Genomic DNA, 14,877 nt, shown 5'->3' with positions numbered 1-14,877 from the left:
ACTAAATGAGGCTCTAAATCTATCATCCTGTGAACTTTTTGAGAAACAACATAACTCAGCAGATAGATGGCTGGCCTCAGATCCGGGTTTGAATCTTGCCTCTGGTAACATACTGGCTGTGTGACATTGGGGGGTAGGAGAGACACAATAATTTCTTCCTAGGCATAGGCTTATTGCTATGAAGTGGCAGGGGTTATACATCTCCTTTGTGACCCTTTCTCAGCCCCTGCCTTTTCTGTAGGAATCATGGTGTCTCTAAAGAGCTGAGCCTGAGTCTGTGCCCATCTAACATCATCTATTCACAAGGCATGTTTGCCTTCAACAATCACCTTAGAGCATAGCTTCTCAAACTCTATAGTCTTTACTGATGTAGTGCAAAGGCATCCAGTTTAATAGGGCTGTCTGTTTGGGATTTTTGTTCCTTAGGGCTTTACCATATTGGTCACACCATCTCCTGTTGGCCAAAAATTAGAAGTGTCAGTTCCTGCCTGGTTTCAGGTTTAACAGCCCTCCCTTCACATGTACCCCTCCATGTACACTAACATATCACCTGTACCCACATACCCTCATACTTTAGCAATAAGATTATGTCCACTTTTGAATCAATTTTACTCTTTAAAAAAAACAAAAACAAAAAAGTTAGTGGATTAGGGGATAAGCCAAGATTATGACCATTTTAAATGTTAATTATAACTTTCTCAAAGAGAAAAATCAGAGCCCCCTCCTTCAGCCAAGTGTGCTGATTTCAGTCACCTCTCACCCCTGGTCTGGCTTTTGTAAAGAACAGGACACGTTTGTATTTCACAAACAGGAATGTTGCCATGGTGTAAAGGCCCTCACAATCAGGTTGTTTTTATTGGGGGATGCGGGAGAGGTAGGAGAGCTTAAGTTCTGAAAAATGCAGTCCAAGAGACATTGGCCCTCTCCTTTAAAATTGGCCTCAAAGGACTCATTTCAAAGTGCGAGGGTGGGGGAGTGGAAACCTACCTGATTCGGTGTTAGAAGACTGGATAGAATCCTGCCTTTGACACTTCATACCTGTTTGATCTTGGTCAAATCACTTAACTTTTCTGGATCTCATTGTCATTTGCCAAAATAAATAAATGACAGATAAATAGATAGATAAAGGTGTTAGAGTAGATTACTTCTTAGATCTCTTCAAATTCAAAATCTATAAGCCTATAACTCCTAAATCACTTTAACGCCCTGGTCCTCAGTTTCCTCACCTGTAAGATTTGGAAGTTGGACTAGATAACCTCTACAATCTCTTTTGGCCCTAAATCTACAATCCTGTGACTCTTTTGAAGAGCAACATAATGCAATGGATAGATGGCCAGGCTCAGTTTACCCAAGAAAGCCTGGGTTTGAATCTTGCCTCTGATACCCATTGGCTGTTTGACAGTGGGTACATCTTGTACATCCTCAGTGCCCCCAGGATATTCTCTAGTAATAAATTTAGACCACAACAAAATGAAAGAAATCCTACTTTGATGACAGAGCTGAGACAGCATTGTATGCCCTCAGTAGGTTTGAAAATGATGTCCCCTGGCAATTCAAGCCCGCTGTGGGTCTTGAACATTTCCATTGAAACCAGGGGTGTGATTGAGCAGAAAATAAGTATTAATTCATAATTATAAATAGCTGTAAGATTTATAAAGCTCGTTCTTTACAGTCGTCCCTTTAAGATAGCTAGGTACCCTAGAGAATGGACTTTCATGTCATTAAAATATTTGCAATGATTTTTAAAAAGTCATATTCAGAAGCAGCCCTTGAGACCAAAGCTGGAATAGGGGATCCACTTCTTACTCAGGCAAGTCTCTTGAGAAGCAGCACCAGTCAGTCAAAGCGTTGGGAAAGCTTCTATAACTGTTCTTGATCCCTCTCTCCTCATATGGAAAGGGAGGGAAGTAGAGTCAGACCCACCCCTAGTATTTAGCTGCTGTGTGGGACATATAGACAGTTTATGGTTCTGTTGAACTAGGGGAGCCAGTGAGGAGCTGTTAACCAGCTATTCCAGGAAGAGAGTCAGGGAAGGCAGGAGAAGAGACAACATAAAAGGATGAATACCTGAAATATCTCCCTGAATTCAGTTCCCTGAGTATTGCTTAGGCATCTACTGTATGTCCAGAAGCTTAGTTTACTCCTGCCCTCAGGAACCTTGGATTCTACTGGGAGGGAAACTGTGTAACCAGCAAAGGTCGGATCCCTCCTCTAACTCTGACCTTCTTGGGGAATCTTGGGACCCAGTTCCTCATGTGTAAAATGAAGAGGTTATACTAGATGGCCCCGAGGGTCCTTGTATCTCTAGTTCTGTGAACCGAAGCACAAGCCTTTCCTGATCCCTTGGTGGCTAGGGCCTCTCCCTTCAAACTATTTTGTATTTATCTGTATTTATTTTCCATGTAAGTACACACACAGGCGCATATATACTGATGTCTAATCTCTTTCTAGCTATCTCTAGCATCTCTCTCTATTATTATATCTCTAGCTATATCTTTCTATAACACTACTTAAAGTAACCTTAGCAATGCAGGTAGAAAATAACTGGGGGTAGAGTGAAGCTCTAGTGAGATACTAGATGGGAAGCACTTTGAAAATCTTCAGATGCTATGCAAATGCCAGTTATTATTATCATTAGCCTCCAGTCACCAGGACTCCAGGCTGGTGATGACCTCATTCCCTGATAGATAAGCTCTTGGGATGTTTATAGAGAAATAGAGGGGTTTAACAACGGGTCTTTCAGGGGGGAAATGTCCCACACTTACTTTTAAGTTTAATCTGCCTTATTGGAAATCAACAAAACAAAACAGCAAATTGAGCCCTGATTGCAGATTTCTAAGATGAAAATGCTTACACTGAATATTTAACAATGGGCTTTTAGACACCAATAGGAGCTGATTCCAACACACCCCTAGAAATATCCTACACTTGTAATAGGTTGCAAAGTTATGAAATTCTATTTTCGGAGAGACAGTTTGGTGTTGTAGATAATAAAATGGGCCTAGGAAAGGGATTCTTGAACTTAAATATATATGTGTGTGTATGTGTGTATGCACACATACACACACATATATATGCATATATCTAGAGCAAGATTGATAGATTAATATAGGCATGGATACAGACCAGATATAGATAACTGTTTCAATATAGTGAGTTTCTTTGGTAATCATGTATTTTATTTTATGCATTTAAAAATATAATTCTGAGAAGGGCTCCATAGGCATCATCCTTCTGCCAAAGGGGTCCAGGATACAAAAAGAACTAAGAACTTCTGCTTAGAGTCAGGAAGATCTGGATTCAAGTCCTATGTCATGAACAAATTTTAGTTGCATAACCTAGGGCAAGATCCATAATCTTCTAAGTGCCTGCCCTGCCCCTGCCAGCTGTTCTCTCAAGATTATTTATTGATTGCAGAGTGGATGGCAACATGCTTTTGTAGAGGGACCTTCATCAAAGGGAGTTGCTGACATCAATGAAATCACAGGTCAAGAAACAGACAGACAGAAAAGAAGAGGAAAGAAGGGGGAGAGAGAGAGAGGGGGGGGAGAGAGAGAGAGAGAGAGAGAGAGAGGAGAGAGAGAGAGAGAGAGAGAGAGTGAGAGAGAGAAAGAGAGAGAGAGAGAGAGAGAGAGAGAGAGAGAGAGAGAGAGAGAGAGAGAGTGAGAGGGAGGGAGGGAGTCAGTCCAGTAGTTGCTCCTTTGAAGGCATTAACTTTTTGACTTTTTGTTTTGTTTTGGATATCCTTTTATTTATTTTATTTCATTAAACAGTCTTTTATTTTTTCCAATTACAGGAGACATTAACTTTTTAAAAATTTGGTGTTTAGTTAGAAAGGAGGGAATGACAAGTGAATTAAGCCCTCCTTGGTAAGAATTTTCCTTGTTTTGTCATTCTGCTCATCCAAATTCAGGATCCTTAATCCTTGTCATTTCAGTTGGCCCCAAATCTTTCTTTCTGTCAGGATGGGGCCAGTTGAAGATTAACACACCTTTCAAAGGACCGCTTTCTGAATATGGGCTTGAGCTCGAGCTTTAGTAAGAACAACAACTATTCAGCCTCAGGTCTTACTGGCTTTCCTCCAACCCACCTTTCGGGATAGAGCGTGGAGGCATCATCCTCCATTTTGTGCATAAAGAAATGGAACCATGGAGTGATAAAATGGCTCGCCCAAGGTCATTTGTCTCATGAGCGTCAGAGCTGGGACAAAAATCTGTCTAGTTCTGTAACTCCAGTCTGGCGATTTCACTAGGTTTCGTTTCTTTCCGCCTTTCTCTGCCTGGTTTAATAGCTCCATCTTCCTCAGTCCAGCTAACAATCCAGTTCTTCCCAAAAGCCTTCGTTCAGTCCTCTGCCCTATCACTGTTTCTAAACTCCTGGAGCATTTATTATCAGTTCATAACATCCTACACTTAGAGTATAAAGGATTTAAAGGGTCATTTGGTCCTTTCTAATTTCACAAATGAAAAAAGAGAGGTAAGTGACTCAGCCAAGGTCACACAAATAGTAAATGGCAGAGCCTCTGACTCCAAATGAAGCTTTTAACCCATTTGTCAGTGTGCCTCCCTCCTTTTTGTGATGTCTCATGGTTTTTATGGAAGAGATGGAGCCGGAAGGGATCTTCGTCCGACCCTCTCATTTTTCAGCTGAAGAAACTGAGGCCCAGAGATATAGAATAACTTTCTCAAGGTCACACTGGGGGCAGTGTCCAGATTCAGACCCAGATTCTTTGACTCCAAACCCAACACTTTCCCACCACACTATGTAATGCCCTGCAATAATATCATTTCACATTATTAATTGTCCTTACTCATATTTCCATGTTCATATAACTTGTCTCTCCAGCTAAGGCAGGGATGGTATACACATTATAGTTCTATGTAATTTACATAATTTGTTCTTGAAGTTGTTTCAGTCATGTCCTACTCTTTGTGACCCCATTTGGGGTTTTCTTGGCAGAAATTCTGGCATAGTTTGCCATTTTCTTCTCCAGCCCATTTTACAGATGAGGAACTAAGGCAAATAGGGTTAAGTTGCTTAGGGTCACACATCTAGTAAGTGTCTGAGGCTGGATTTGAACTCAGGAAGGTGAGTCTTCTGATTCCAAAGCCAGTGCGCTATCCACTGTGCAACCGAGCTGCCCCGTTTATATAATAGATAATCAGAACTATTCATTGAGGGAGCTAGGTGTTGTAGTAGAGAAAATTCCAGACTGGGAGTCAGGAAGACCTCAGTTCAAATCCTGCCTTAGATACTAGCTATGCAACCCTGGGCAAATCATTTAATCTCTCTCAGTCTTATCTTCTTCACCTATAAAATGGGAATTAAAATAAGTCATGAGGATCACATAAGATAACATGTGAAGTGCTTTGCAAACCTTAAAATGCTATGTAAATGCTAGCAACTGTTATTATTAAATTATTGTGAACGAATGAATGTGAAGGAATCAGTGCTGACATAGTACATTTGCATGAATGCATGTGCATAACAGAAATTTAAGCAAATAAACTTGGTTGGTGCAACAGGGGAAAAAGTCAAGAATCCATCTGGAATTGCAGGACTCTAATCTGTAGTTTATGACCAAAATGATACCTCCAAGAGGTTTCAATGGCTCCTGTGCCAGGTACACCTACACCTTGAAATCCCATAGACTGGAGCTAAGTGGGGCTTGAGAATTCATATTAGATGCAGCGCTCCCAGAATTAAATTGTTACCACTTAATATTCATTGAATGTCACGCTGCACTTTGTTCTCTGAAAAAATGGAAGGCAGAGACCCAGAGCAGTGGGCTTTGTTAGCTGTAATTAGTTGGAAATGGAATAGTGTTGATATTTCAGTTCATCAGTTAAAAGAACATACAGTACTCCTCTTGTGACAAATGTGAATATTTTTATACGTATGGGTCTTTTATGCTTACTTAGTGTATGTCAACGCTGTTACTGTTCCGGACTCTCCAGTCTAAACTAGCAGTGTTTAACTAGCTCAGCATTCTCGTCAGAGGAGGAAATGATCTCCCTTTCTTAAAACATTTTTATTAAGGCATGCAGTCATGCTTAATTTTTGGTTTACTGTGCTTAATGGGCCTATGGCAACGTTTTTGCTTGCAAAAAAGAAAATATGCCCTACTTTGCAGCTTCCATTCTGTTAGACTAAAATCCCACCAATTCAATTTTCACTGATGCGGATTTTGTGATCATTTGGAGAGGGTTAAGAATCTCTAGTTAGAGGTTGTGGGGGCAGTTTCCAGCTCTGATACTTTTTAGCTGAGTGACTCTGAGCCTCAGTTTCCTCATCTGTGGACAGTCAACAGAGCTGGACTAGAACAGGAGTCCTTAACCTGGAATACACCTACTTGCAGGGCTTCTATGGGTAGATTTCAGGGGGTCTGGATGGGAAAACTTGGATGGGAAAATGAGTAATAGCTTTATTTTCACTAACTGGGATTTGGCACTTTATTCAGTAATTTTAAAACACTGTTCTCTGAAGGTGGTGGGCTTCACCAGACTACCAGAGGGGTCCATGACACCTCAGAAGCCAAGAATTCCTTCAGTCAGTGATCTCCAAGGTTCCTCTTGCTCTCACAGTTTATGATGCTGTATGATTCTAGGTTCTGGTGTGTAACCAATGCCAGCTTTGAAATGGGTTTACAGGGTGAACAGACAACAGAAATATGTTTTGTAAAAATGAGGCACTTAGCCCAGATGATCTGCAGAGGCCCTTTTCTGCTCTAAATGGGATGGCCTTTGCACTTTCCACGAAAAAGAATGCAGAGGTCTAGGGGAAATGCAAGGGGATAATGCAGTAAGAGTTTATTAAGTGCCAACCTATGTTTAAGGCAACCACGTAAAAAGCTAGGAATACAGAGTCAATGAGGAAACCAGTATGTGCCTTCAGGGCAGGAATTATATTCTAATATGTGTGTGGTGGGGAGGAGTAGGCAAATGATACACTCTACACAGTTAAGTGCAGGATAATTTGAGGAAAGAGACAGGAGAGTATTAATCAAAGGGATCAGGAAACGCTTTCCATAAGAAGTGGCTGCTGAGCTTTATAGGATGTGAACCAAGATCCTCTGACTCTAAGGCCAGTATCTTTTCCTCTTTATCTCTGTCTCTGTCTCTCTGTCTCCCCTCTTCTCTCTCTCTCTATCTCCTCTATCTTCTTTCTCTTTCTCTCTTCTCTTTTTCTCTTTCTTCTTCTCTTTCTCTCTCTTTCTATCTCCTCTTCTCTCTCTCTCTCGTCTCTGTCTCTGTCTCTCTGTCTCCCCTCTTCTCTCTCTCTCTATCTCCTCTATCTTCTTTCTCTTTCTCTCTTCTCTTTTTCTCTTTCTTCTTCTCTTTCTCTCTCTTTCTATCTCCTCTTCTCTCTCTCTCTCCTCTCTGTCTCTGTCTGTCTCTTTCTGCCTTCTCCTCTTTCTTTCTATCTCCTCTTCTCTCTCTCTCTCTTCTCTGTCTGTCTCTCCTCTTCTCTTTCTTTCCTCCTCCTCTCTCTCATTTCTCTCTCTCTTTCTCTCTTTCCTCCTCTCTTTATCTCTCTCTCCTCTTCTCTCTCTCTCCTCTCTGTCTCTCTCTGTCTCTTTCTGCCTTCTCCTCTTTCTATCTCCTCTTCTCTCTCTCTCTTCTCTGTCTGTCTCTCCTCTTCTCTTTCTTTCCTCCTCCTCTCTCTCATTTCTCTCTTTCTCTCTTTCCTCCTCTCTTTATCTCTATCTCCTCTTCTCTCTCTCTCTTCTGTCTCTCTCCTCTCTGTCTGTCTCTCTATCACACATGCTGTCTTATAATGTAGATTGATTATTTTTAAAGACCTCACATATTAAAAAGCTAAATGCACATAATGTTGTTACTATAGTATGATGCTTCGCACACAGTAAGCACTATATAAGTGTTAGCTATTATAGGAGGAAGCTTAGAGGTAATCTATGTACTGCCCCCTGCCCCATTTTGCACATGGGGAAACAGAGGCCTAGGAGAGGTAACTGACTTCCTTGAGGTTACACAACTGAGGGGTTGAGATAAGGGTCCAGAATCAGGGGCACCCTGGCTCTTGTTCCCACGCTCTTTATTTACACTGTACCGCATTCCCTCTTTAATAAGCCTTACCTATTTTTTTTAAAGAATTCCCTTTTCTAAAAATGCTGTAATCAGAAGCACTTTAGTAGTAGTTTATTCAAATTATTGTCAAGTACTCAAGAGTACAAAAACAATCTTTTTTTAAAATTGTAATTCTGTCCAGCTTATTCATTTTTTCAAATTAGGCTTCCCTCCTTCCCTAGCTCATCTCTTTTAATCTAGGTTACCCAGTAAGTCCTACACAGTTACCTGAAGTACGCAGGGGTTTTTGTGGGGCAGTGGGAAGAGGTCTGACTTTGAACAGAAGGACCAGAGTTTGGGCCTCGCTCTGCAGCATTACTTGGCTATGGGCAAGCCATTTCATTTTTCTGGACCTCATTTTCCTCATCTGTAATATGGGGAAATTGCACTAGATGGTTTCTCAGTTACTTTTCAGCTCTAAGTCCATGATCTGTGATGACTTGATTAAGGTCACACAGGTAGAATAGAGGTGAGATTGGAGTTCAGGCCTTCCTGACTGCTCCATCCACTAAGCCCTGATAAGTCTAAGTTCATTAAACTTAAACTCAGCTCGTTTTGGAGTGTAGCCTCATTTGCAGCAGGTTTATTTTTGCTCTCTGTGTCCCACAAGCAGGAGATTTTTGACATATTGGTCACTGTTCACTGTTTCCAAGAATCCCCCTTTTACTGATCTCCACTGCCAAAATTTACATGATTCATCTGCTGGCATTGAGATCTGTTGGTCTTTTCCTTATGACAAGAAACTGGGTATGCATTGGCATCTAAAAGAAAAAGCTGGAAAGTGACCTAACTGTCCAACAATAGAGGAGTGATTGGATAAATTGTAGTCAGTTAATGAAATGAATGGAATGCCATAATGCAATTAAGATTGACAAGTGAGGAATACAAAGAAATCTGGAAAGAGCTTTACGAATTGCTGGACAGTGAAAAGTCCAGAGGCCGAACCACAAAATATACAAGACCCAAGACCATGTAGGAAAAAGAGTGAAGAGGAATGGATAGGCCAAGAAAGACTCCTAATGGAGCTGTAGAGGAAGTGACTATAAATTTACAACATCTTATGTACTGAAATTAATTTACTTAAATATTAATACTTCAAAGCAAGTTCGATGTATTATATTTGTGTTTAATAGTAGTAATATGAATAATGTCAATATATAGTAATTATTAGCTGTATTACTTATTAGTATTAATGGTAGTATGTTATATATACTATAACTGTAATACAGTATACTTAGTAGTTAATATTACTTATATTAGTAGTATTATTACTTAATTATAGTAATTATATAATTTTAAAAATTCAAAATTAATGAATATGGGGGAGGTACTATGGGATAGTGTAAAAAAAATAAACTACAAAATAGAACATCTGAGTTCTAAACAGTGATGAAAATGTTCCCCAACTTGTCCCTCATTTCAGCAGTGTCTGCAGAAGAACACCTCATCCCAGATCACATCCTTCAGTTGGGATTGCCTCAGTCTTCTCATCACCCAAATAGCTTGTCCACTTGCTTGGACATCTCTTGATCACTTCTACCTTGAGGTGGAACACTCTCTTCTCCCTCCTCTTAGACTGTCAGGCATAGTGTTGTCATCTAGGCCTATGTACTACTCACCCGTGTTGATGTATGACAATTGTCTCTTGCCTTTTCCACATCATTTGGTGCAATGAAAGGTGGTGGACCCTTCTTTTCATTGTCCTTATTTCAGCCTTTTCTCTTTCTTTCCAATGCTAAATACATCCAAGCCTACTTTGACTTTCCAGCATTGTCATTCTCTCTCTCTCTCTCTCTCTCTCTCTCTCTCTCTCTCTCTCTCTCTCTCTCTCTCTCTCTCTCTCTCTCTCTCTCTCTCTCTCTCTGTCTCTCTCTGTCTCTCTCTCTTTCTCTCTTAAGAATCTACAGTGTCTCCATCTTGGATGATAAAATCCTAGATTCAAAGCTGGGAAGGGACCTTTTAAAGGCAGAATGTGCAGGGGAAAGATTGCCAGATTGTTGGTGAGAGAACCTAGGTTCAAATCCTCCCTCAGATACAGTCTGCTTGACCATAGGCAAGCCACTTAACTTCCCTGGTCTTGTTTTCCTCGTCTGTAAAACAAAGAGATTAGGCTAGATGACCCCAGAGAGCCCTCTCAACTCTAGATCTGTGATCCTAACACGATCTTTGAGCCTCGGATCTTAATCAGTTAGAGGACGGGTTAGAGTAGATGCCCTTTAGTCTCTTCCAGTTTTAAACTGATGATCCTATCATCTGACGACCTAAGAGGTCCAGCTACTGCATTTTCTGTTTTACAAATGAGGAAGCTAAAGACCAGAGACGTTATTTGACTCTCCTAACTTCTCTCCCTATTGGGTACTGATGATTTCTGTTATGCCTAGTGATACTGGTGTTGTTGGTACCATGGCTTTCTCTGCACGTCCCCTTTCTTACCTCGTTGAAATGGTTTCTTACTCTGCACCTCACTGAAGAAAGAGATTTTTGCCCATCAATGTTCCTCTTCATTACCCTTTGATATGACTATTATTTAATTGATAATTCCACTTAGTGCCAGTTTCTGTGGAAGACAGATTATAGGATCACTGCAGCACTATTGCTGAAAAAGACCTCAGATGCCATCTTGTCTAACCCTTTCATTTTACAGATGAGAAAAAGCATCTGAGCAGACACTGACTAGTCCTTTGCACTAGACTCACCAAGTTGTTTATGCCTAACATAGAATTTAGAAGAGAAACAAAGAGAAAGAAGCGAAGTCATTTGGTCCCCCAAACTAGGCAGCTTCCCAGGATGAGGAGATTTTGGTAGTAAGGGAGTTACTCTAGTCACTTTCTGGGTGATGAATCCCAAGTGCTAATAACAATGTCCCCGTGATAGATTGTGATGGGCTCCCCAGGAAGGTTAGCCACAGCAAAAATGATTTGCAGACTGTGGCTGGGTTTGAGAATTAGCTGAAATAGCAGACAGAAGCACAGGAGAAATCAGAACTTTGTCCATAAGATGCCAGGCACATCCAAGTGTCTTAGCTATGTAATGCCACACACACAGCAACATATTTCAAAGCGTTTCTGTTTTTGACTGATTTTTTTTCATGGTCATCCACATCTTTGGGGACGTTGTTGTGGGAAGCGCAAACTATTATAGTTCCAAAGGTAGCTCCCTGTTTTTTGGTTCAGAGATGCTTGGAGAATGACAAAAGTGTGTCTCTGCAGTGGAAGCAGGCATTTGTTTCTTTTGCCGTCCAGGGAAACCATTCTTATGAGACGGGAGGTGTTGATAAGCTTCTAGCTGCTGAGACTCCATATTTACTTTGCAATATATTTCTCAAAAATTTCAATTTACCATCCGTAATGGAAAGGATGGAGCCAAATAAAAAAGCCCAACTGCATATCATCACGGTTCTCCCCAGGTTGCTGGCGGTATCTCAGTGGATTAGTGAATTTTCTCCGTGGCAACAGTGTTATTAATTTCTTACTCTCATGGGAAAAATCCATTAATTGTAGGTTGAAGTTAAAATTTCTTTTTGGGTTTCCAATTAGACCCACAGCGATAACCAGGTCGATGTGCCATATAATCATGCAATCTGCTCATTATTTTATTTTTTGGCAGTGAGGAGCTATGCAACAGTCAAAGAAATGCAGAAACACCTGCAGGTTGCTAACCAGAAGCTTTCTTTTGCTAGATGAGAATAATTTTGCAAAGAAACAAACAAAAAAGATTGTTTCTTTAAAAATATATAGTTTTTAAAAAGAATAAAGCAAAAGGGTGTCAGCATAATATGCATGCAATTTCTTGATGTTACTGCTTCAGTGTGTAATATGGGGCGTGGTCTAGTCTCTTGTCAGTGTAGATGGCTTAGGAAATGTTGCTACTGACATATCCTTCCCTATTCTTACTGTCCTGTTGAGTATTTGCTCCTCTCCTGACCTTTTCTTTATACCCTTATAAATTCTTCATCCCTTCTCCCCATATGAGCCCAGATGAATGTGTGTTTTTAATCTAAAAACGAACAGAAGTTGCCTGATTAAACTCCTCTAAAGCATCCTTACCTATACTGGAAAATACTGGGCACGATCAATGCCAGGTGCTGGAAAAGTCTGATTGCCATTTTACCACTTGGCTAATTTAGAACATTTTGTTGCCTTCCAACTATGAAGCCGGGATGTTGTTTCATTTTCTAAATTTGGGCTGGGAGTTTTGCATTTTCATCTCATGGCTGGTATAATTCCACTGTGCTTGAGTGTTGTCTCTAAAACTTTCTCTCTCTTGATGCTTAGATGTCGGTAGATATTTATTTGTCACAAAACACACTTTTTAGGTGTGTGACCCTGGGCAAGTCACTTAATCCAGATTGCCCCAGTTCCTCATCTCTAAAAGTGGGCTGGAAAAGATGTGGCAAACTACTTAAGTATCCTTGCCAAGAAAACCCCAAATGGGGTCATGAAGAGTCGGACATGACTCAAACAACTCAACGACATTTAAAATAAAAACAATTCTCTTCCCGAGGCACTTACCAATGTCATATTAACCAGAAGATAATTAAGATCCTAGATTTACTGTTGGAAGAGAGCTCAGGGATCATCTAGACCAGCTCCCTCATTTTACAGATGAGGGAACATTCAGTGAGTTGTCTGAAGTCAAAGGTAGTGAAATGGCAAAGCTAGCATTTGAACCCAGGTCTTCTGATAAGAAAACTAGAATTCATTCTGTTAAACCACACTGCCTCCTCAGGGTCATCTACTCTGCTAATTTTAGACAACAAAGATTTTTTGGGGGGTGTCAGACACCCTAAGCTACTTTGTGACTATCTTAGTTGAAATAGGAAGATGCCATTTCGATTGACTGTGTAGACAATGGGAAGGTATTTGTTAGTTTTTTATTGTTTCCCTGACTGGGGAGCTGCTCTTGCGTCTCAGTTGGTTTGAGATTCTTAGACTCCACTCTGTTAATTACTGAATTGGTTAATTTATACATTTTGAAGTAAGAATAAACAACTTTTTTTATTTCATAAGGAATTGTAAGACCAATTTGAAAATAAATGATAAGGGAATGCCTTAACTTTGATTACCACAGTTCAGTATTCTTAATCACCTGGTTCAGTATGTTTCGGATGGCCCATTTCCCCTGCCAAGTCTTCCTGCCAGGTAAGTCTTCATGCATTTGACTGGGTGGGTTGTTGACAAGTGGCAAACTCTCCTTGCCACCAAATGCCTCCCCTCCTGTGATAGCCATTTCTGCCATTAATGCCAGATGCTCTGAGTGTGCACCCTGATATTGATCAATATTTGTTTGTGACAATATGCGTGGGGGTTCGAATTCATTTAACTCTTGTGGGATCTGTTATGTCTGCTTCAGGGTCGACCCTATCCCATACGACACTCCAAAACCAGCGGGCCACACACGGTTTGTCTGCGTCTCAGACACACACTCCAGAACAGATGGTATCCAGATGCCTTATGGGGACATCCTTCTCCACACAGGCGATTTCACCGAGCTGGGACTGCCCTCAGAGGTTAAGAAGTTTAATGACTGGTTAGGTAAGGAATTATTACGTTCTGGTGACCCCAATTAACCTTTCCCATCTAAGTGTCACTCACTGTGTCCTAATTGAATTAGAGCCCTTGGAAGCTAGCTCATCTCCTTCTCCTATGATATGTAGTGGTGTCTAGCTTGGATCTAATGCTCTTAATTAAAGATGAATTTTTAGATATTTAACTGTCTGATGTATCATGTGGTAATGGGGCTTCCATGCCTGTGGGACAAAGGGAAGGAAAGGTTTGTTTCCCATTTTATTGGACCCATGCTTCTTGAATGAATGCTCGATGGCACATGAAATATATTTTTTATTGATTGTTTGGGAATAGATTGTCTCTGCAGATGTTCTCAGAGCAAAACAAAATAAAAATGTGTAAATGAACTGTGAGAGAGAGAACGTTTCTAAGAAATGCGAATGGTGTCAAACTTGATAAATGGCACAGAGCCAAGTGCCAGTGTGAGCAGAGCAGCAGGACAGTGGTATATGCCAAGGGTTGGGATTTTTTCTTTTTCTTTTTTTTTTCCCCTGAGAGTGCCTGTAAAGACCCAGAGTAGAGTAGATTTGTGAATAAGCTTGGCTAGAATTTACTGTTTACCTCTTGAGTGACTAAAGTCTGGGGAAACACACCATAGTGTTTGATAAATTAATAAAAGTCATAAAAGTGTCACCAAAGACCAATAGAAAAGGGTTACAAAAGGCAGAGGATTCTCTATCAGCCCTTTGCTCAATATTGATATCATGAGAAAATTACAGGGTCATTTACATCCAGAACTAATGAAATAATAACAGTCTCTGACTTCAAGGAGCTTGCAATCTAGTAAGAGAGAAATAATAGGGACACAAATAACCATAATACAAATTAGAGTATGACGAATACACAAGAAGTAATAATAACAATAATAATAACTGATATTTCTATGGAGCTTTTAAAAAGTTTGTAAGCCTCTTTACTATACTATATCACTTGAGTCTCATACCAGCCCTGCACAGTAACTACAGTTATTATGCCTTTTTTACAGTTAAGGAAATTTAGAAGGCCAGAGAGGTGAGGTGACTTACCCAGAGGCACATACTTAGTAGCAGAGATGAGTTTCAAAGTAGGTCTTCTCCAGTCTGAGTCCAGCTTTCTGATATGCCTAAAGAAAGAGAGAATTCATCCTTTAGAGATTCTTGAAAACATTTTAGTCCATTACTGGGGTAGGCCTCACACAGTGAATATTGTCACAGCCAAGCTGTCTACTAATAATTGTGCAAAAA

At 40.4% G+C, this 14,877-nt stretch overlaps 1 protein-coding gene across 2 annotated transcripts in view; it reads left to right on the top strand.

Annotated features, from left to right (window-relative positions):
• Positions 1-14,877, top strand: part of MPPED2 (metallophosphoesterase domain containing 2) — a 208,365-nt gene that overhangs the window by 49,022 nt on the left and 144,466 nt on the right. For both annotated transcript variants that reach the window (XM_020963903.2, XM_020963904.2), the window contains exon 3: positions 13,440-13,621. In XM_020963903.2, coding sequence (XP_020819562.1) covers positions 13,440-13,621 — 182 coding nt within the window. The remainder of the gene's footprint in view (positions 1-13,439; positions 13,622-14,877) is intronic.

Source organism: Phascolarctos cinereus, unplaced genomic scaffold (genome assembly GCF_003287225.1).
Source record: "Phascolarctos cinereus isolate Bilbo 61053 unplaced genomic scaffold, phaCin_HiC Scaffold_9;HRSCAF=440, whole genome shotgun sequence".
NCBI lineage: Eukaryota > Metazoa > Chordata > Mammalia > Diprotodontia > Phascolarctidae > Phascolarctos > Phascolarctos cinereus.
The sequence above is the reverse complement of the archived record's forward strand: the minus strand, read 5'-3'. Positions and strand labels throughout refer to the sequence as shown.